This window comes from Xyrauchen texanus, chromosome 13 (assembly GCF_025860055.1).
Source record: "Xyrauchen texanus isolate HMW12.3.18 chromosome 13, RBS_HiC_50CHRs, whole genome shotgun sequence".
In the NCBI taxonomy this organism is placed as follows: Eukaryota; Metazoa; Chordata; class Actinopteri; order Cypriniformes; family Catostomidae; genus Xyrauchen; species Xyrauchen texanus.
Window position 1 is genome coordinate 46,093,406 of NC_068288.1, and position 21,738 is coordinate 46,115,143.

The 21,738-nt window shown below is 44.7% G+C and overlaps 1 protein-coding gene across 4 annotated transcripts in view; it reads left to right on the forward strand.

Annotated features, from left to right (window-relative positions):
• Positions 1-8,198, forward strand: part of LOC127653909 (ral GTPase-activating protein subunit beta-like) — a 46,453-nt gene extending 38,255 nt beyond the window's left edge. For all 4 annotated transcript variants that reach the window (XM_052140756.1, XM_052140757.1, XM_052140758.1 and 1 more), the window contains exons 24-30: positions 590-749; positions 916-1,041; positions 1,254-1,390; positions 2,423-2,528; positions 3,860-3,935; positions 4,044-4,192; positions 6,443-8,198. In XM_052140756.1, coding sequence (XP_051996716.1) covers positions 590-749; positions 916-1,041; positions 1,254-1,390; positions 2,423-2,528; positions 3,860-3,935; positions 4,044-4,192; positions 6,443-6,636 — 948 coding nt within the window. In that variant the 3' untranslated portion in view covers positions 6,637-8,198. The remainder of the gene's footprint in view (positions 1-589; positions 750-915; positions 1,042-1,253; positions 1,391-2,422; positions 2,529-3,859; positions 3,936-4,043; positions 4,193-6,442) is intronic.
• The last annotated feature ends 13,540 nt before the right edge of the window (positions 8,199-21,738 follow it).

The window sequence follows — 21,738 nt, forward strand, 5'->3', positions numbered from 1 at the left end:
GCACTGGTCTCAGAACAGTTATAGGAGAGCTATAGGATGCTCCCTTGCTCCCTATTTAGTGCATGACTTAACCTCCAGTGTGCTGCCTGTCTGCACTGGTCTCAGAACAGTTATAAGAGAGCTATAGGATGCTCCCTTGCTCCCTATTTAGTGCATGACTTAACCTCCAGTGTGCTGTCTGTCTGCACTGGTCTCAGAACAGTTATAAGAGAGCTATAGGATGCTCCCTATTTAGTGCATGACTTAACCTCCAGTGTGCTGTCTGTCTGCACTGGTCTCAGAACAGTTATAGGAGAGCTATAGGATGCTCCCTATTTAGTGCATGACTTAACCTCCAGTGTGCTGTCTGTCTGCACTGGTCTCAGAACAGTTATAGGAGAGCTATAGGATGATCCCTTGCTAATTTTGATTAGCCTAAATTTAGTGGTTTACGGTTGCCAAACAAATTGATGCGGTAACAGAATTCAATTGGTGTGCGATTGCAATCGCGTGTGTGTGTGTGTGTGTGTGTGTGTGTGTGTGTGTGTGTGTGTATTGTCTATCTTACAACAGCTTCAATTGAATGCGCATGTCTTGTGTCTACCTGTAGATTTTGAGGAACGTGGAGTTTTCGTCAAACGTACAGCCTCATTTCCTGGAGTTGTTGTTGTCTCTGGGCTGGCCGGTGGAGGTCGGGCAGCACCCGGGATGGACAGGAAGTGTGTTCACCAGCTGGACCATCAACACATCTAATGGTTCTGAAACTCCAGGTACTCCACTCTATTGATTTTTAATTTATTTAGAGGATTTTATTCAAGCGAAGGTTCCAGGTAAACACGACTTCTTGTGTACCAAGCCAAAAAAAAACATGAACTACACAAGATTGACTTTGATGCATTATATCAAGTATGTTGTGTCTATTGTGTGTTTGTACAGATGATTGTGCGACTGTGGGTGACACCGGCGGTGGTGGTGTGTTTAACGGAGAGAAGCACGTTCTGTATTACGCTGATGCACTGACGGAAATTGCCTTTGTCGTGCCGTCGCTAACAGACTCATCTGGTATTCCTGTTTTAACTCCGTTTGTGTATTTTTGGATCATGAACATTTGAATTCAAGGTCAAAGCATCTTTTGTTTTACTCACTGCAGAGTGCTGTTAATGATGTATCGATTTTACCATAAGCCTAATGTGTTAAACCCATGTAATGACTTAGTATTGATTTATTTAATATGACAAATTTTCTTCTCTCTTAATGTGTGTGTGTGTGTTTAGCGGAGTCTTCAGAGAACAGTTTTCCGACCGCAGACTCTGACTCTCAGATGGAGTTGTTACCCAGTTTGCTGAAACAGCCCAACCTCACGCTCGAGCTCTTCCCTAATCACTCTGACAGCATGGGACCAACACAACGGGTAAAATCTCTCTCTCTCTCTCGTAGCTAATATAGCACAGTCGCTTTTAGTAAATTCATGGTGTGTCATGTTAACAAATAGAACCTTAGTGTAAAGTGTTGCCAGTTATCCTCCTAAACCTGGAGCGGCCCGAGACTGGACCCTCTAGTGGGCGCTGATCAAGGGACAAAATATATATATTTCTTGTTCTACACAAAAACGGTATGTTTACAATGAATATAGCTGATCTGAACAACTCTAAAATACTGCTTTTAAACTTTTACAACGGTTCCATTTTTTGAATCCCAAAATTAGCGATCGCAATGATCATGTTTTGATCCAGTAAAAAGATCAAAATATCACACAGCCATGTGTAGTGATATGTCTTTGGAAAGGTCTTGATTAGTAGAATATAACGAGCAAATTTGTTTCACTCTGAGACCAAACTACAGTGAGTATTCGCGTGTGAAATCCATGTGTATAGTAAACAGATAAACAGATTAATCATCACATTTTGGTTCATTACAACATGAAAAATAAACGTGATATAGAAAATGTCATATTGCATCTTACAGCAGATGATTCTGAAGCAAACAAGCCCACACTGAACGTAATGTGATGTGTAGATCCTGAAATATTCCTCAAAGAGTGTCTTGACCGCTATGGTGGCTAATCACTGATGGCTCCTATAATGAGTTTCTCTGGGATCGATTCACTGAAACATGATCCACCACGTTGTAGATAGGTTCGATTATACTCACTGGATGTCTAGAGTGTTTGAATCCATATTTGGAAACGGGTAAGTGTTCAACGTGGTCAGCAGAGCCAGAACGCACATACATAGACTGCACACAAGAGGGCGCTCAACGCACATCTTTTTGGAGCGATGGAATAAGATGTCAAAGTGAGCTAAATTTTATCATTAGGCGCTTAGATGATGTAAGACTGTGTGTGTGTGTGTGTGTGTGTGTGTGTGTGTGTGTGTGTGTGTGTGTGTGTGTTTTCAGATGTTATTCTTTTTTTAATGTGCTATAATACATTTGTTTGTGTCAGTCCCCCTCAGTGAAAAGCAGGAAGTTGCCAGCAGGCAGGACGATACCTCCATTAGGACCGTACAGTAAAGTGTTGGTGGTGTGGGTCGAGCGATACGATGACATTGGTAAAATTCACTTTTAATTCACATCTGTGCTTCAACTAATAGAAAACACCAGTTGTCCTGTTAGTTGTAAGCTAATAAATTCCCTTGTGTTCCCCAATTATGGCACATTTCCACGGCAGTTTAGTGCCGCCTCAACGTGGGCGGGATTATAGGCTGATCGTCATAGTTGCGCCGACTCTACTGCAGTGACATCATCTTAAACGCGACACAAAACAATAAACAATAACACGACCGTTAGCTGTTAGCTGCTAGCTCAATGTGCTGCATAAAGCAGTTGTTCATGGTGGTAGAAGTTTCCAGTAGCTGCTCAACTAAATAAAGTGAAGCTTTCAAGCAGAGTATCGAGTTAAAGTAACAAAATGTCCCATCCTCCTTCGTGGACTCCAACAAAGCCGTGACCGAGTCCAGCGCACTCTCCGTCCCATTGCTCGCCGGTTTAGATAGCGTCCATTTGGTCGAACCACTTCCACTTTTCCCTGATGGGTCTGTCGTCACTTAAGTTTATTTAACTTTTCGCTACACTGTTGGTCGGTCCGGTGTTAGCCGTGTGCGGCCAACAGCTGAGACACTTCCTGAGAGACTTTATTGTTTCGTTCGTCGCTAACAAGTGGACCGGCTGCAACTCGTTTATTGACTGCTAATGCCGATTCTCCCCGACCAATCAGTGATCTGCAGGAATTTGACGTCGCATTTAGTATCAGCTCTGCTCTATTGGAACCTCGCCCGAGGTGGTACTAAAAAAGGTACCAGGTATCCGGTACTATCCACAGCGGAAACCCCCAAAAAGCGATTCTTGTCATTCCGTGCAGTGGAAAAGCCCCATTATTGCTGCCTTATAAATTCCATTGTGTTCTTATTGAATTTGTGCTTGTTAATGCAGTTAATGCTACCTACGGAAATTTTATCGAATTCAATTTAAGTTTCAAGTGTGGTGGCGCGGTTACTGACCTCAATCCGGGTGGCGGAGTACGAGTCTCAGTTGCGTTCGCTTCTAAAATCGTCAATCCGCGCATCTTATCACGTGACTCGTTGTGCATGACACCGTGGAGACTCGTGCCTGTGTGACGCGCATTTCGTCAGGCTCTCGGGAACGTTCTCGCCTGAACAAAACCGTGTGATTTAATGCAAAATACCATAAAACTCCCGTCACTGATAATATTGCATTTTGTTTCAATCAGCATCATTATTAATAATTCCTTTTAAATACTGATTGTAAGTTTTGTGCATTCGTGCAGAATGATATGAGAAAGTGTTGTGATTCGTTTCATGCATGTTTTCTTACGATGTTTAGGTCATCAGCTAATAGTTAGCGGTCTTTGTCCATCTTGCAGAGAATTTTCCAGTGTCGGAGTTACTGGCGGAGACGAGCACAGGTGTTGAGACGGCCGTCAACAGCAGCACTGGCAGGTAACACACACACACACACACACACACACACACACACACACACACACACACACACCATTTACACAGACTGAAATACTCTCATTCACCCTGACTGGTGCTCTCACTCAGGTACAGCTCTTCAGAGAAAGATGTTCCTATAATATTCATCCATCCGCTGAAGACCGGACTGTTCCGAATCAAACTTCATGGAGCGATGGGGAAGTTCAACATGGTGATTCCACTGGTGGACAACATGGTCGTGAGCAGGAGATCACTTGGTAAGTGTTTGTGGAAAAATTCCGAATTTAAGAATTCTATTATTTAGTTCAAATGTTGGAATGACCGGAAGAGGAATGCAGTGCAGAGGTCACACAACAGAGGAACTTCATTAGTCTAAAATAAAATATAACATAAGATATAAATCATTAATTTGACTTTAGAGTCCTAATGTAGAATACTGTCTAAAAAGACACATTTCTCTAAACTAAGTTGCAGTTCGGTCCAAATTAATTCGTTAAATCATATAAAGGCATTTATATTTTCAATACAGCACCATTAATTGTACACAACATTTCTTTTTTTAATGTTCAGTTAACTGTATATTAATATATTATATGAGTCTGTTGATTATATTTTTTATTTTTTTATTTATTTATTTATTTTTTCTGGTAAATTTACAATGAAATACCCAAAAAAAAAAGAGTAGGCTGAAGCCGAGGCTTATGTTTTCCTACCCCATTTAACCATATACCTGAAGAATCAGCATTATAAATTATACAAAAACAGAATACATAATTATACAATACTGCACATACATTTTTTTTTTTTACATAATATTAACAAAATTTACATACTAACTAAATACTCATTAACAATTTTCTTTTTTAAAGATCTTTTAAAGCTAGACAGAGAAGTACATAATTTCACACCCATAACTGATACACATCTAGATTTTACATTAGTTCTTTCTTTTCCACTTTCAAACATAAACAGGCCTCTTAACTTAAATCATTTCTGAATACCAGATGGGAGACTTTTATTAAGTGCTCTATACATTATTTCCAATATTTTTATATATACAATATCTGTAAATTTTAAGGTATTACTTTGAATACAGAGTTTGTTAGTTGGTTTGCGATATCCTACTTTATTAATAAGTCTAATAGCTCTTTTTTGTAACTTAATTAATACAACTATATTTGTTTTATTTGCATTTCCCCATATTTCTGAACAATATGACAAGTAAGGCATTACTAAGGAGGAATATATAATACTCAAACCCATTTGATTTATTAGATCTTTTGTTTTATACAATATTCCTACTGATTTTGCTACCTTCTAATGTATTCAATATGCAGATAATAAGTTTATTATCTAAGATCACACCTAGAAATTTGGTTTCATAGACTCTTTCAATTTCAACTCCATTTAAATGTGACTTAGAATTGCTATGAGTCCTATGACCAGAAAGTATCATTAAATTTAGTTTTATTTTCATTTAAAGATAACTTATTATAGTCTAACCACTTCTTTAACACAATTAATTCTTTTTCTACCAGTTGCAATAATTCATCCATATTTTTTCCAGAGCAAAAGATATTTGTGTCATCAGCGAACATTATACATTTCAACATTGTAGATACTGTAAAGATGTCATTTAAATGGAGAATAAATAATTTTGGTCCCAAAACTGATTATATTGAGTAAAGTCGAGCATTCTGGGAAAATAGAGCTGCTTGTAAAATAAAGTTAACATGTTAAATAAAATAGTTTATATTGATGGTAATTCATATATTAAAATAAAAGGGAAATACTCATTATTTTGTGTTTGTTGGTATTGGGTATGAATTTCAGTTTTTTTTTTTCATACTTTAAATTTAAATACAATTCAGTTGTGGTTAAAACTAAAGTCTAAAATCATGATTCATTTGTTTTTGTACCTCTATCTTTACCTCTATCTCTCTACCTCTATCTCTCTCTCTCTCTACCTCTACCTCTCTCTACCTCTATCTTTACCTCTATCTCTCTCTCTCTCTCTACCTCTACCTCTCTCTACCTCTATCTTTACCTCTATCTCTCTCTCTCTCTCTCTCTCTCTCTACCTCTCTTTACCTCTACCTCTATCTTTACCTCTATCTCTCTACCTCTCTCTCTACCTCTACTCTCTCTCTATCTCTATCTCTCTCTATACCCCTCTCTATCTCTCTACCTCTCTCTCTACCTCTATCTCTCTTACTACCTCATCTCTACCTCTCTATCTCTCTCTCTATACCTCTATCTCTCTCTTACTACCTCATCTCTACCTCTCTATCTCTCTCTCTATACCTCTCTTTATACCCCTCTCTCTCTCTCTACCTCTCTCTATCTACCTCTACCTACCTCTCTATCTCTCTCTCTATACCTCTATCTCTCTCTCACTACCTCATCTCTACCTCTCTATCTCTCTCTCTATACCTCTCTTTATACCCCTCTCTCTCTCTCTACCTCTCTCTATCTACCTCTACCTACCTCTCTCTCTCTCTCTGCAGGTTTCCTGGTGCGTCAGACGGTGATAAACGCATGTCGACGGAAGCGTCTGGAAAGCGACTCGTACAGCCCGCCCCATGTGCGACGGAAACAGAAAATCGCCGAAATCGTGAACCGTTATCGTAACAAACAGCTCGAGCCGGAGTTTTACACCTCCCTGTTTCTAGAGGTCAATGAGAACCGCCTCAACCCTTAAACGCAAACGTGGATCATCGGCGAAGAGGAGTCACGCCGTCTTACGTCAACTGGCGTATGCACAAACACGGATCTGAATATGCATTATATATTTCTCTACGAATCTCACCTAAACGTGTCCAGCTGATTTTTGATCTCAAAATGAAAAGAAATAAATATGTTGTTTAGTCCAATAATATCGAATGCATTGTGACATCATTTTGATGACCGTTAAGCACATTGATTCTCATTTCTGGAATAGTCTATGATATATAAATGTATACATAATGCATACAGTACATGGATAATTAATCGATGTGCTTATTGTCATAATGCAAAAAAAGGCTTAATTTCAATTATGCAAACTTGACTTTTATAGGGTATCTAATATCAAATTGTCTGTCTTTTTATTTATTGGTGAAACGTGACCAGACATGTTCTTGACGTGTTTCGTGGGATTCACGTCATGACTGTAATTCACAATAAATTGCCTTTTTTTTTTTTATTTAATCTGTTATTTTACACATCAAGGACTGTGACTGTCTTCACTCTGAAAGCACTTATTACAAATGAACACTAATCGCCATGGCAACGGCAGTAGCTTCCTTCCTCCAAACGTGCGCGTGTATATCGCCGTCAGGTCACATGTCTCGTTCTATATGTTTAACGTGGCCAGGTCAATTCAGTCGCTTTTTCTGGAGATTGCGTCACGTTTTATCGTCGGCGGACGATGAGGAATGAGAACGTTAAGCTTTAATCGGGTCTCGTTTCTGAAATCCTCCAAAGGGATTTTGATGGCGATTTGTTAATTGCTAAAGCGGACGAAATACGAGCGTTTCCCGACACGATTTTGACAAACGTTTAGCCATGATTGGCTAGTCGCCGCTCACTCACAATGCGTTTTTAAATGACGTTATAAGGGCTTTTCATTTATTTTCAGTTGTTAAATATAAAGTACATTTCTGCTGGACGTCAGAAACGATGTTATGCAATTTTATTTTTTCACGACTACTATCGGCCAGAATAATTTTTTTTGTTTAACCGCCAAAACCAACATGGATTCGCCCAAACGGCGTTTCATGTCTTTTGACGTTATGTTGGCATCACGTTTTTTTTCTGCCGTTCTCGTTCCTATCCTAAATTTCTTCGAAAACACCTTTTATATACAGTGCAATTCGGTCATTTCACAACGTGCTTTTTTCGTAAGAACAATTCTAGGATTGAATTTCACGTCCCATTTTTATGGTCACTTCGCAGTTCTCCGATAACGCTACTGTTTTTGTAAGAATCGAACTGTGGAGACCAACATGCACCGTATGGGACGTTCAAATGGTCGGATGGGGCGTCTCTTTCCTCTTTAACGTGTGTAAATATTGACGGCGTGGACTTTGTATAAAGTTTGACTTTCTATGTAAATATGCGGGTGTGAAGTTCGCTCACTCATCTTATACTATTGATTAGGGATGACAAGAAATGAACGCTTGTTTGTATTTATGCCAATCATGTACAAGATGTGTCCAAAAGAGACATTGGATATTGAATGTAACACATGTAATGATATAAAGATTTTAATAAAGTTCTTATCATACACTGACCGTGGAATTATTGTGCCGTGGTGCTTGTTGAAAGCATCACTGGACGCATCCTTCCTCAAGACATCCTCCCATCGGGACATCACGCCACTGCAGCCTCCTGGAGTCTGTTAGGGTGGGCGAGAGTACAGATGCCCCGAGCATCACCTTCAACAGCTCAGGTGAAGGTCGAGCTTTATGCGGGTGCACTATTATAGAGTATTATTATTATTATTATTATTATAGAGCTTATTAAAGCAAGAACAAAAAAGTGCTGTTTTACTGAATATGAGCACGCTGGTGTAGTCATTCGTTAATGGAACATTTAGGCTGGCCTGCCTACGATCCATCCTGGGTTTAAACCGGTTTGATTGTGTGTGGAGCTCACAAAGTCCCATCATCGAGCTCCTCCGGCAGGCAAGGCTGCATGCCCGGCCACCGCATGCCTAAACGGCTTTTTTTTTCGACTGGATTGAGGGGGCTAAGTGGGCACAGCATGGGCTAGAGAGGAGATGGAGTGATGTGGTACAGGAGGATGTGAGTGGACTTGACACTGACGGGTACCAGCTGTGTCAAGAATGGCCTCTGTGGAGAAGGCTCGTGGAGGACGCTACTGGCCAGTTGGAGGCAGTCGCACCTCCAACAACAACAACGGAGGGCGGAGGATCGACGCTCGCAACAATAAGCAGCGCGCCTGATGGCTAAAGCACAGCAAGTTGGCACAGTAGGGGGGCACAGGTGGTCCATCAGTCAGTTGACCTGTGGCATCTGGGTCTGCCCCGTGACCTCCTGTCAGCAGGCTTTCGACACTTAACGTGGCCTCAAGGTGCACATAGCCTGGCACAAGTGTCGTGTCTCATATATACAGGTGAAACTCGAAAAATTAGAATATCGTGCAAAAGTTCATTAATTTCAGTAATTCAACTTAAAAGGTGAAACTAATATATTATATAGACTCATTACAAGCAAAGTAAGATATTTCAAGCCTTTATTTGATATAATTTTGATGATTATGGCTTACAGCTTATGAAAACCCCAAATTCAGAATCTCAGAAAATTAGAATATTGTGAAAAGGTTCAGTATTGTAGCTCAAAGTGTCACACTCTAATCAGCTAAACACCTACAAAGGGTTCCTGAGCCTTTAAATGGTCTCTCAGTCTGGTTCAGTTGAATTCACAATCATGGGGAAGACTGCTGACCTGACAGTTGTGCAGAAAACCATCATTGACACCCTCCACAAGGAGGGAAAGCCTCAAAAGGTAATTGCAAAAGAAGTTGGATGTTCTCAAAGTGCTGTATCAAAGCACATTAATAGAAAGTTAAGTGGAAGGGAAAAGTGTGGAAGAAAAAGGTGCACAAGCAGCAGGGATGACCGTAGCCTGGAGAGGATTGTCAGGAAAAGGCCATTCAAATGTGTGGGGAGCTTCACAAGGAGTGGACTGAGGCTGGAGTTACTGCATCAAGAGCCACCACACACAGACGGGTCCTGGACATGGGCTTCAAATGTCAAACGTCTTACCTGGGCTAAAGAAAAAAAGAACTGGTCTGTTGCTCAGTGGTCCAAAGTCCTCTTTTCTGATGAGAGCAAATTTTGCATCTCATTTGGAAACCAAGGTCCCAGAGTCTGGAGGAAGAATGGAGAGGCACACAATCCAAGATGCTTGAAGTCCAGTGTGAAGTTTCCACAGTCTGTGTTGGTTTGGGGAGCCATGTCATCGGCTGGTGTTGGTCCACTGTGCTTTATTAAGTCCAGAGTCAACGCAGCCGCCTACCGGGACATTTTAGAGCACTTCATGCTTCCTTCAGCAGACAAGCTTTATGGAGATGCTGACTTCATTTTCCAGCAGGACTTGGCACCTGCCCACACTGCCAAAAGTACCAAAACCTGGTTCAGTGACCATGGTATTACTGTGCTTGATTGGCCAGCAAACTCGCCTGACCTGAACCCCATAGAGAATCTATGGGGCATTGCCAAGAGAAAGATGAGAGACATGAGACCAAACAATGCAGAAGAGCTGAAGGCCGCTATTGAAGCATCTTGGTCTTCCATAACACCTCAGCAGTGCCACAGGCTGATAGCATCCATGCCACGCCACATTGAGGCAGTAATTAATGCAAAAGGGGCCCAAACCAAGTACTGAGTACATATGCATGATTATACTTTTCAGAGGGCCGACATTTCTGTATTTAAAATCCTTTTTTTTATTGATTTCATGTAATATTCTAATTTTCTGAGATTCTGAATTTGGGGTTTTCATAAGCTGTAAGCCATAATCATCAAAATTATATCAAATAAAGGCTTGAAATATCTTACTTTGCTTGTAATGAGTCTATATAATATATTAGTTTCACCTTTTAAGTTGAATTACTGAAATTAATGAACTTTTGCACGATATTCTAATTTTTCGAGTTTCACCTGTATATATTTAGTTAAACGTTTCTGGATTAAATTTGCGCAAGTCTTAAAATATGTTTTAGGCAGAATATACATTCTGTGTACACTCAATGTACATGTTTTAGCCTATTTTTAAGAATTGAGCATTTCAATTTTAAAACAAAATTCCATCAAATTAAATACATTTTTAACCATATTTAATACAAATAACTAGATTTTTTTATAGAATTCTTTTAATAATATTTTTATTTTATTTTAGATTTTTAGATTCAATTTGATGTAATTTTGTTCTGAAATTAAAATGCATTAATCGTTAAAAAAAAAAAAATTGAATGTGCGCAAAATATTTTACCCCTTTTATATATTTTTTTATTTGTTTTTATTTACCAGTTTCATAACAAAATTCCATCAAATTGATTTTTTTTTTTTTAACAATATTAAATAAAAAATAAATTGATTTTTTTATGGAATTTAAAATCTTTTTTTTTTATATAATTTTTTATTTTTTTTAAAGATTTTTAGATTCAATTTGATGTAATTTTGTTATGAAATTAAAATCTGTCAATTGTAAAAAAAAATACAAATTTGAATGCGCAAAATATTTGACCCCTTATTTATTTTTAATTTTTTTTATTTACCAGTTTCAGAACTACGGAAGAGGATAAAAAAATAAAGCCATCTCGAGATTAAAGTCATTATAATGCGAGCTTAAAGTCGTTGTGTTGCGAGGATCGTGCGGGAGAGAGAGATCGTTAATGGACATGTCCGTCATGTGTGTGTTTGTGTCTTCTTTTAAGTTTCTCATTAAACTATTATTTATATCGTGAAGTCTGTTCTCGCCTCCTCCTTTCCATTGATCCCGTTACACTGGTGCCGATGCCCGGGAAGGAGGAGGGATACGCCGTAGTAGAGTTCTCGCCACTACCGTCCACCCCAACGGAGCAGCCGCCGACCGCGAGGGGAGAAGGGGAGACACCTAACAGCCACTGAAACGCGCCAGGGTTTAAGACCACCGACCGCGAGCGGGGAGGGGCTCACTGGCGACCGCCTGGAGCTGGAGAACCGCTGCCAGGGGCGAGGGAGACCCCTTCTGTTCCCCGAGAACGCGGCGGGGAGTTCCGCCCGCCAGGGTCTGGAGGACTTCCTCTGATCCGCCCGGAGAGGCACGGCTGTCGTCCGATAGAGGGGAACTGCCGAGGTTTTTTTTCATCTCTCTCTCTCTCTCTCTCTCTCTCTCTCTCTCTCTCTCTCTCTCTCTCTCTCACACACACACACACTGTCACTCTGCGTTTGCCTTTTCCCTCTTTTAAATTTTACAGTGTTTTTGGGGGGGTACTACACGGTTACATGAAGTACCCCCCATTTTTATTATTTCTGTTTCCCTCCCCTTGTCCCCTCCCTCGTCCAGGTAGATGGGGATGACCTGCCGGTAGACTAGACATAAAGCACGCCCTGTCCCAGGGAAAGGGGTGGGGGGATGTACGTCAGACCGGGGGCTGCCCAGCCTGAGAGAATGAGGGAGGAATGTGGCAGGGCGGAGGGCGGGGCCGGGTCGTGATCCTACACACCCGGTCCCGTATTAGGCTAATTATGCCTCATTGATCACTTTACAGGGAGAAAAGAAAAACAGACTATAGATGTAACAAGACCTGCGATCACAGAGAAGTCATGGCAACCCGAGTCGGAACTGTCTGAACTTTGGTGGATGTATCATGAAAGCTCAGGATGACGTCTAGTGAGAACGTTTGGTCTTGGTTTAGGGATTTTGGAAACTATAATCCCGTAGACCAACAGTGTGTTTGCTCTGTCAAGTCAGTATTAAAAGTGGCTTACTTCCTGTTTTGAAGTGTTTTTTTTGTCACACTCTCTCGTGTTCAGGAGGTCTGGTCTGGACCGCAGACGTGTCACTCGGGCCGCTGTGAGTCTGAGGCCCTCGACCCATCACGGGTGTTATGAGACTGAAGGACCGGCTGAATGCCAAGCGTCTTACCCAGTGTGAAGCCTCCTTGATGCCCGATGCTGCGCTGCTTTAATGTCAGCGTTCCCTGTTTTCCATCACCAACAATAATGTGTTCAAGACCGAAGAGGAGACGGTCACTTCCATCACAAGCAGACTTGTAAAGTGCTCTCGGCACTGAAATTGCACAACCGTACACGTACAGCAACAACAGACGGATTTAAATGTTCCTGTTTGAGGAAGCGGATGCATTCTGGAGTGGCTTTATTGAGCTTCAATGCTGAACTTCAGCAGGGCCAGATGGACGCTTCTGGAGGATTCATTTTAGCATTTGGGCACTTTTTGATGTTTGTTATTGGAGATCCTTGAGGAAATAAAAGCACCAACAGTTCTGCTGCTCTCAGAAGAAGAAAGAATGAAAATATATTATATATTTATTTTTATTTCTTGCACTTTTCACCCCTCAAATCGTTCTCCTGCTGTTGTGTATTCTTGAGAGCAGAGCTCATATGTTTGGGCTTCCTGTAAGTACGTTTCATCGTCTCGCCTAAAGACAAATTTCTCTTCTCTGTAACGCATCAACAAACATCCGGGTCATTTATTTTACCCCCAAAATATGAGAAATTATACTTTACAACTAGATACTTTCCTCCCCCATTTCTCTGTGAATTCTGAGTCGGAGATATGGTCCAGCTGATCCCTTGTCAACACTGAGTCTGTGGGATTATTTTCCGATTTTGGAGGTTTTAAAGGCAGAATTGTGACGCTTATATTTTTATAAAAGCATTTTAATCAATTTTGTAATGAAATAGAATTTGTTTGTAAATTATTTTTTTCAATTTCTAAGCGTGTATATATATATATGTGTGTGTGTGTGTGTGTGTGTGTGTGTGTGTGTGTGTGTGTGTATATATGTGTGTGCGTTCGTGTATACAGGTCCTTCTCAAAAAATTAGCATATCATGAAAAGAGTCTCTAAACGAGCTATTAACCTAATCATCTGAATCAACTAATTAACTCTAAACACCTGCAAAAGATTCCTGAGGCTTTTAAAAACTCCCAACCTGTTTCATTACTCAAAACCGCAATCATGGGTAAGACTGCCGACCTGACTGCTGTCCAGAAGGCCATCATTGACACCCTCAAGCAAGAGGGTAAGACACAGAAAGAAATTTCTGAACAAATAGGCTGTTCCCAGAGTGCTGTATCAAGGCACCTCAGTGGGAAGTCTGTGGGAAGGAAAAAGTGTGGCAAAAAACGCTGCACAACAAGAAGAGGTGACCGGACCCTGAGGAAGATTGTGGAGAAGGACCGATTCCAGACCTTGGGGGACCTGCGGAAGCAGTGGACTGAGTCTGGAGTACAAACATCCAGAGCCACCGTGCACAGGCACCAGAAACAGCGGCAGAAGCGCCTGACCTGGGCTACAGAGAAGCAGCACTGGACTGTTGCTCAGTGGTCCAAAGTACTTTTTTCGGATGAAAGCAAATTTTGCATGTCATTTGGAAATCAAGGTGCCAGAGTCTGGAGGAAGACTGGGGAGAAGGAATGATGGTCTGGGGTGCCATTTCAGCTGCTGGTGTTGGTCCACTGTGTTTTATCAAGGGCAGGGTCAATGCAGCTAGCTATCAGGAGATTTTGGAGCACTTCATGCTTCCATCTGCTGAAAAGCTTTATGGAGATGAAGATTTCATTTTTCAGCACGACCTGGCACCTGCTCACAGTGCCAAAACCACTGGTAAATGGTTTACTGACCATGGTATTACTGTGCTCAATTGGCCTGCCAACTCTCCTGACCTGAACCCCATAGAGAATCTGTGGGATATTGTGAAGAGAAAGTTGAGAGACGCAAGACCCAACACTCTGGATGAGCTTAAGGCCGCTATCGAAGCATCCTGGGCCTCCATAACACCTCAGCAGTGCCACAGGCTGATTGCCTCCATGCCACGCCGCATTGAAGCAGTCATTTCTGCAAAAGGATTCCCGACCAAGTATTGAGTGCATAACTGAACATAATTATTTGAAGGTTGACTTTTTTGTATTAAAAACACTTCTTTTATTGGTCGGATGAAATATGCTAATTTTTTGAGATAGGAATTTTGGGTTTTCATGAGCTGTATGCCAAAATCATCAGTATTAAAACAATAAAAGACCTGAAATATTTCAGTTGGTGTGCAATGAATCTAAAATATATGAAAGTTTAATTTTTATCATTACATTATGGAAAATAATGACCTTTATCACAATATGCAAATTTTTTGAGAAGGACCTGTATATGTGTGTGTGAGCGTGAGTATATATGTGTGTGAGCGTGAGTATATATGTGTGTGAGTGTGTATGTGTGTGTGCATGAGTATATATGTGTGTGAGTGTGTATGTGTGTGTGCATGAGTATATATGTGTGTGAGCGTGAGTATATATGTGTGTGAGTGTGTATGTGTGTGTGCATGAGTATATATGTGTGTGAGCGTGAGTATATATGTGTGTGAGTGTGTATGTGTGTGAGCGTGAGTATATATGTGTGTGAGTGTGTATGTGCATGAGTATATATGTGTGTGTGCATGAGTATATATGTGTGTGAGTGTGTATGTGTGTGTGCATGAGTATATATGTGTGTGAGCGTGAGTATATATGTGTGTGAGTGTGTATGTGTGTGAGCGTGAGTATATATGTGTGTGAGTGTGTATGTGCATGAGTATATATGTGTGTGTGCATGAGTATATATGTGTGTGAGTGTGTATGTGTGTGTGCATGAGTATATATGTGTGTGAGTGTGTATGTGTGTGTGCATGAGTATATATGTGTGTGAGTGTGTATGTGTGTGTGCATGAGTATATATGTGTGTGAGTGTGTATGTGCATGAGTATATATGTGTGTGAGTGTGTATGTGTGTGTGCATGAGTATATATGTGTGTGAGTGTGTATGTGTGTGTGCATGAGTATATATGTGTGTGAGTGTGTATGTGTGTGTGCATGAGTATATATGTGTGTGAGTGTGTATGTGTGTGTGCATGAGTATATATGTGTGTGAGTGTGTATGTGTGTGTGCATGAGTATATATGTGTGTGAGCGTGAGTATATATGTGTGTGAGTGTGTATGTGTGTGTGCATGAGTATATATGTGTGTGAGTGTGTATGTGTGTGTGCATGAGTATTTATGTGTGTGAGTGTGTGTGTAATGTTGGAGTAACGAGGCAGACGAGGAGTTACGGATCCAAACGCAGCTGAGGCTTTATTTGAATAAACAGAAGATAAACACAAACAAACAACCCACGATGGGGAAATAAAGCATAAAGCAGTTAACTAAAACACGAAGGATCAAACGGAGAACTTGGGCAGGGAACACATACCGGGTTTACACCAAACAACGATCGACAAAGACAGCACAAAGACACGGGGTATAAATAGACAAACGTGGGAAAGGTGGCCAATGAAAGGACAGAACTCAAACAAGGTAACAAGGTGATAAACAGGAACCAAAGGCAAATTAACCAGGGCAGGTGTAAACAATGAACAGTGAATACGAACGCTAACAGAGGGTTGTGGAATCAAATAAAGGACTAAAGTGACAACAAGATGGAAAACGAGAGGGCAACAGTGAAACGAGACAGGGTGGACTATGGAATTAAATAAGGGACTAAAGTGAAAACTTAAGAAGTGAAAAGTGACACGATGGAAAACAAGGGGCAACAGAGAGACAAGACAGGGTAATCATTACATAGCCCCCTTAAGGATCGGATTCCAGACGATCAAAACAACAAAAGACCTAAAAAGACCCACAAAGAAAAACCAAAATGAGGGCACCAGGGGCAAACAGACAGAGACAAGTGGGCACATGGGCGGACCAGGGGGGTACACTGGGCAGGCAGGAAGTCCGCGGGGGCCATTAGGGCAGTCCAGGGAGGTGGAGAGGGTAGATAGATAGACCATGGAGGCCGAGAGGGCAGGCAAGCAGTCTATGGGGGTGTGTCAAGGGACCAGGGTCAGGTGGCCGCGAGAACAGAGGCCGGTTTAGATGGCCCGGAGCTGGCCACTTGGCAAGGACAGGGACCGGGTCGGGGGCCTGGGAGGAGGCCACTGGGCAGGGACTGGGTCAGGAGGCCAGGGAAGAGGACTCAGGACAGGAACAGGGGCAGGAGGCCTGGGTGGAGGCCACAGGACGGGAACAGGGTCAGAAGCCCTGGGAGGAGGCCACAAGACAGGGACCGGGTCAGGAGGCCTGGGAGGAGGCCACAGGACAGGGGCCAGCTTCGGTGGCCTGGGAGGTGGTCGTGGGCCAATGGCCGGTTCAGGGGACCTGGGAGGTGTGGCCACTGGGGGAGCTGGCGGAGCCAAGGAGGACCTCTGAGGCGGGGCAGTCGAAGACTTGGGTGGCGGCGCCAAGAGGAGGCATAGGCAGGGCCAGCAGGAGACCCTGGGGCGTGAGCAGAGGCAGGCAGAGCCATGGTGTACCCTGTGGGCAGAGCCGTAGAAGGCTTGGGAGGCGGCGCCGTGGAAGGCTCGGGAGGCGGAGCCGAGGGAGGCTCGGGAGGTGGAGCCGGGGGAGGCGATGGCGTAGAAGGCTCAGAAGGCGGAGCTGAGGGAGGCTCAGGAGGCGGAGCCGAAGGAGGTTCTAGAGGCGGAGCCCTAGAAGGCTCTGGAGGCTCTGGAGGCGGAGCCGTAGGAGGCTCGGGGGGCGAAGCCCTGGAAAGCTCAGGAGGCGGAGCAGAGGGAGGCTCTGGAGGCTCAGGAGGCGGAGCTGAGGGCGGTGGCGCCGTAGACAGTTCTTGAGGCGGAGGCCTGGAAGGCTCCGGGACGGAGCTGAGGAAGGCACAGGAGACGGAGCCAAGGAAGGCTCAGGAGACGGAGCCGCTGGAGGCTCTGGAGGCGGAGCCGTAGGAGGCTCAGGAGGAGGCTCGGAAGGCAGAGCCGTGGATGGCCTCGAGAGGCTTGAAGGGTAGAGCCCTGGGAAGCCTCGAGGGGCTTGAGAGGCGGAGCCCTGGAAGGCTTGAGAGGCGGTGCCCTGGAAGGCTCGGAGAGGCTTGAGGGGCGGAGCCCTGGAAGGCTCGGAGAGGCGGAGCCCTGGAAGGCTCGGAGAGGCGGAGCCCTGGAAGGCTCGAGAGGCTTGAGGGCGGAGCCCTGGAAGGCTCGAGAGGCTTGAGGGGCGGAGCCCTGGGAGGCTCGAGAGGCTTGAGGGGCGGAGCCCTGGGAGGCTCGAGAGGCTTGAGGGGCGGAGTCCTGGGAGGCTTGAGAGGCGGGGCCCTGGGAGGCTCGAGGGGCGGAGCCCTGGGAGGCTCGAGAGGCTCGAGGGGCGGAGCCCTGGGAGGCTTGAGAGGCTTGAGAGGCGGAGCCCTGGGAGGCTCGAGAGACTTGAGAGGCGGAACCCTGGGAGGCTCGAGAGGCGGAGCTCCGGAAGGCCCGAGAGGCTTGAGAGGCGGAGCTCTGGAAGGCCCGAGAGGCTTGAGGGGCGGAGCCGTAGGGAGGCTCAAGAGGCTCTGGGGGCGGAACCGCCAGAGGCTTGAGTGGATCGAGAGGCGGAGCAATCGGAGGCTCTGGAGGCGGAGCCGTAGGGAGGCCCCGTGAGGGCGGAGTTGCAGGAGGCTCGAGAGGCTCTGGGGGTGGAGCCGTAGGAGGCTTAGGGGCGGAGCCCTGGTAGGCTCGAGAGGTTCAGGAGGTGGAGCCCTGGGAGGCTCGAGAGGCTTGAGGGGCTGACCCCTGGTAGGTTCGAGAGGCGGAGTCCTGGAAGACTCGAGAGGCTCGAGAGGCGGAGCTCTGGAAGGCTCGGGAGGCGGAGCTCTGGAAAGCTCAGGAGGCGGAGCTCTGGAAAGCTCGGGAGGCGGAGCTCTGGAAAGCTCGGAAACTCGGATGGCTGAGCTCTGGAAAGCTCGGAAACTCGGATGGCTGAGCTCTGGAAAGCTCGGAAACTCGGATGGCTGAGCTCTGGAAAGCTCGGAAACTCGGATGGCTGAGCTCTGGAAAGCTCGGAAACTCGGATGGCTGAGCTCTGGAAAGCTCGGGAGGAGGAGCCCTGGAAGGCTCGAGAGGCGCTGGCTCTTGGACGGTCACGGCCATTGGCACTGGCACTGGCTCTTGGACGGTCATGGCTACTGGCACTGGCTCTTGGACGGTCAAGGCTACTGGCACTGGCTCTTGGACGGTCGTGGCTACTGGCACCTGCTCGGGGCTTTGGGCACTGGCTCTTGGACGATCGGGGCCACAGGCGCTGACTCAGGGACGGTCGAGGCTACAGGCGCTGACTCAGGGACGGTCGAGGCTACAGGCGCTGACTCAGGGACGGTCGAGGCTACAGGCGCTGACTCAGGGACGGTCGAGGCTACAGGCGCTGACTCAGGGACGGTCGAGGCTACAGGCGCTGGCTCAGGGACGGTCGAGGCTACAGGCGCTGGCTCAGGGACGGTCGAGGCTACAGGCGCTGGCTCATTGACGCTTGAGGCTTGCGGCACTGGCTCATTGACGCTTGAGGCTTGCGGCACTGGCTCATTGACGCTTGGGGCTTGGCGGCACTGGCTCATTGACGCTTGGGGCTTGCGGCACTGGCTCATTGATGTCTGAGGCTACAGGCTCTGGCTGGGTTACCGTGGTTGGCGAGGATTCGGGCTCGCTCACAGTGACATGCGGGGGCTCTAGCTCGCTCACCGTGACATGCGTGGGCTCTAGCTCGCTCACCGTGACATGCTGGGGCTCTAGCTCGCTCACCGTGACATGCTGGGGCTCAGGCTCGCAGACCGGGGTTGGCGCGGGCCGGGAGGCGGAAGCCCGTCTTCTTTCCCTTCTCCGGGCAGACGCAGTGGGCCGCGCTGGCTCATGGAAGGTGACCAGCATGGGGGCAGGCTCGCTGACAGATGGGGCTGGTGTGACAGGGTGCGGTGAGCTGCACGCTAGTAGGGTCATCTCCAGGTAGTCGCGGAGAGTGCTGCCGGGCGTTGCCTGTGGCACCTGCTCCCTCAGCGAGGGATTTAAGCTATCCCTGAAGAAGACCATCAGCGCAGAGTCCGGGAAGTCAGTAGCGTTGGCCAGGAGGAGGAAGTAGCGAGCGTGGTCTACAAGCGGGTAGTGCTCTTGCTGCAAATTGAGCAGCCGACATTTGGCTCGGATAGCTGCTGGATCCATGTGCGGTCGATCGTTCTGTAATGTTGGAGTAACGAGGCAGACGAGGAGTTACGGATCCAAACGCAGCTGAGGCTTTATTTGAATAAACAGAAGATAAACACAAACAAACAACCCACGATGGGGAAATAAAGCATAAAGCAGTTAACTAAAACACGAAGGATCAAACGGAGAACTTGGGCAGGGAACACATACCGGGTTTACACCAAACAACGATCGACAAAGACAGCACAAAGACACGGGGTATAAATAGACAAACGTGGGAAAGGTGGCCAATGAAAGGACAGAACTCAAACAAGGTAACAAGGTGATAAACAGGAACCAAAGGCAAATTAACCAGGGCAGGTGTAAACAATGAACAGTGAATACGAACGCTAACAGAGGGTTGTGGAATCAAATAAAGGACTAAAGTGACAACAAGATGGAAAACGAGAGGGCAACAGTGAAACGAGACAGGGTGGACTATGGAATTAAATAAGGGACTAAAGTGAAAACTTAAGAAGTGAAAAGTGACAAGATGGAAAACAAGGGGGCAACAGAGAGACAAGACAGGGTAATCATTACAATGTGTGTGTGCATGAGTATATATGTGTGTGAGTGTGTATGTGTGTGTGCATGAGTATATATGTGTGTGAGTGTGTATGTGTGTGTGCATGAGTATATATGTGTGTGAGTGTGTATGTGTGTGTGCATGAGTATATATGTGTGTGAGTGTGTATGTGTGTGTGCATGAGTATATATGTGTGTGAGTGTGTATGTGTGTGTGCATGAGTATTTATGTGTGTGAGTGTGTATGTGTGTGTGCATGAGTATATATGTGTGTGAGTGTGTATGTGTGTGTGCATGAGTATATATGTGTGTGAGTGTGTATGTGTGTGTGCATGAGTATATATGTGTGTGAGTGTGTATGTGTGTGTGCATGAGTATTTATGTGTGTGAGTGTGTATGTGTGTGTGCATGAGTATATATGTGTGTGAGTGTGTATGTGTGTGTGCATGAGTATATATGTGTGTGAGTGTGTATGTGTGTGTGCATGAGTATACATGTGTGTGAGTGTGTATGTGTGTGAGTGCGTATGTGTGTGTGCATGAGTGAGTGTGCGTGTGTGTATATATGTGTGTGCGTACATATATATATATATATGTGTGTGCATGCGTGTATGTGTGTGTATATATGTGTGTGCGTGTGTATATGTGTGTGCGTATATATATATATATATATACACTCACCTAAAGGATTATTAGGAACACATACTAATACTGTGTTTGACCCCCTTTCGCCTTCAGACCTGCCTTAATTCTACGTGGCATTGATTCAACAAGGTGCTGAAAGCATTCTTTAGAAATGTTGGCCCATATTGATAGGATAGCATCTTGCAGTTGATGGAGATTTGTGGGATGCACATCCAGGGCACGAAGCTCCCGTTTCACCACATCCCAAAGATGCTCTATTGGGTTGAGATCTGGTGACTGTGGGGGCCATTTTAGTACAGTGAACAGTGAACATATATTTTAGATTCATTGCACACCAACTGAAATATTTCAGGTCTTTTATTGTTTTAATACTGATGATTTTGGCATACAGCTCATGAAAACCCAAAATTCCTATCTCAAAAAATTAGCATATTTCATCCGACCAATAAAAGAAGTGTTTTTAATACAAAAAAAGTCAACCTTCAAATAATTATGTTCAGTTATGCACTCAATACTTGGTCGGGAATCCTTTTGCAGAAATGACTTCAATGACGCTTCAATGCGGCGTGGCATGGAGGCAATCAGCCTGTGGCACTGCTGAGGTGTTATGGAGGCCCAGGATGCTTCGATAGCGGCCTTCAGCTCATCCAGAGTGTTGGGTCTTGCGTCTCTCAACTTTCTCTTCACAATATCCCACAGATTCTCTATGGGGTTCAGGTCAGGAGAGTTGGCAGGCCAATTGAGCACAGTAATACCATGGTCAGTAAACCATTTACCAGTGGTTTTGGCACTGTGAGCAGGTGCCAGGTCGTGCTGAAAAATGAAATCTTCATCTCCATAAAGCTTTTCAGCAGATGGAAGCATTAAGTGCTCCAAAATCTCCTGATAGCTAGCTGCATTG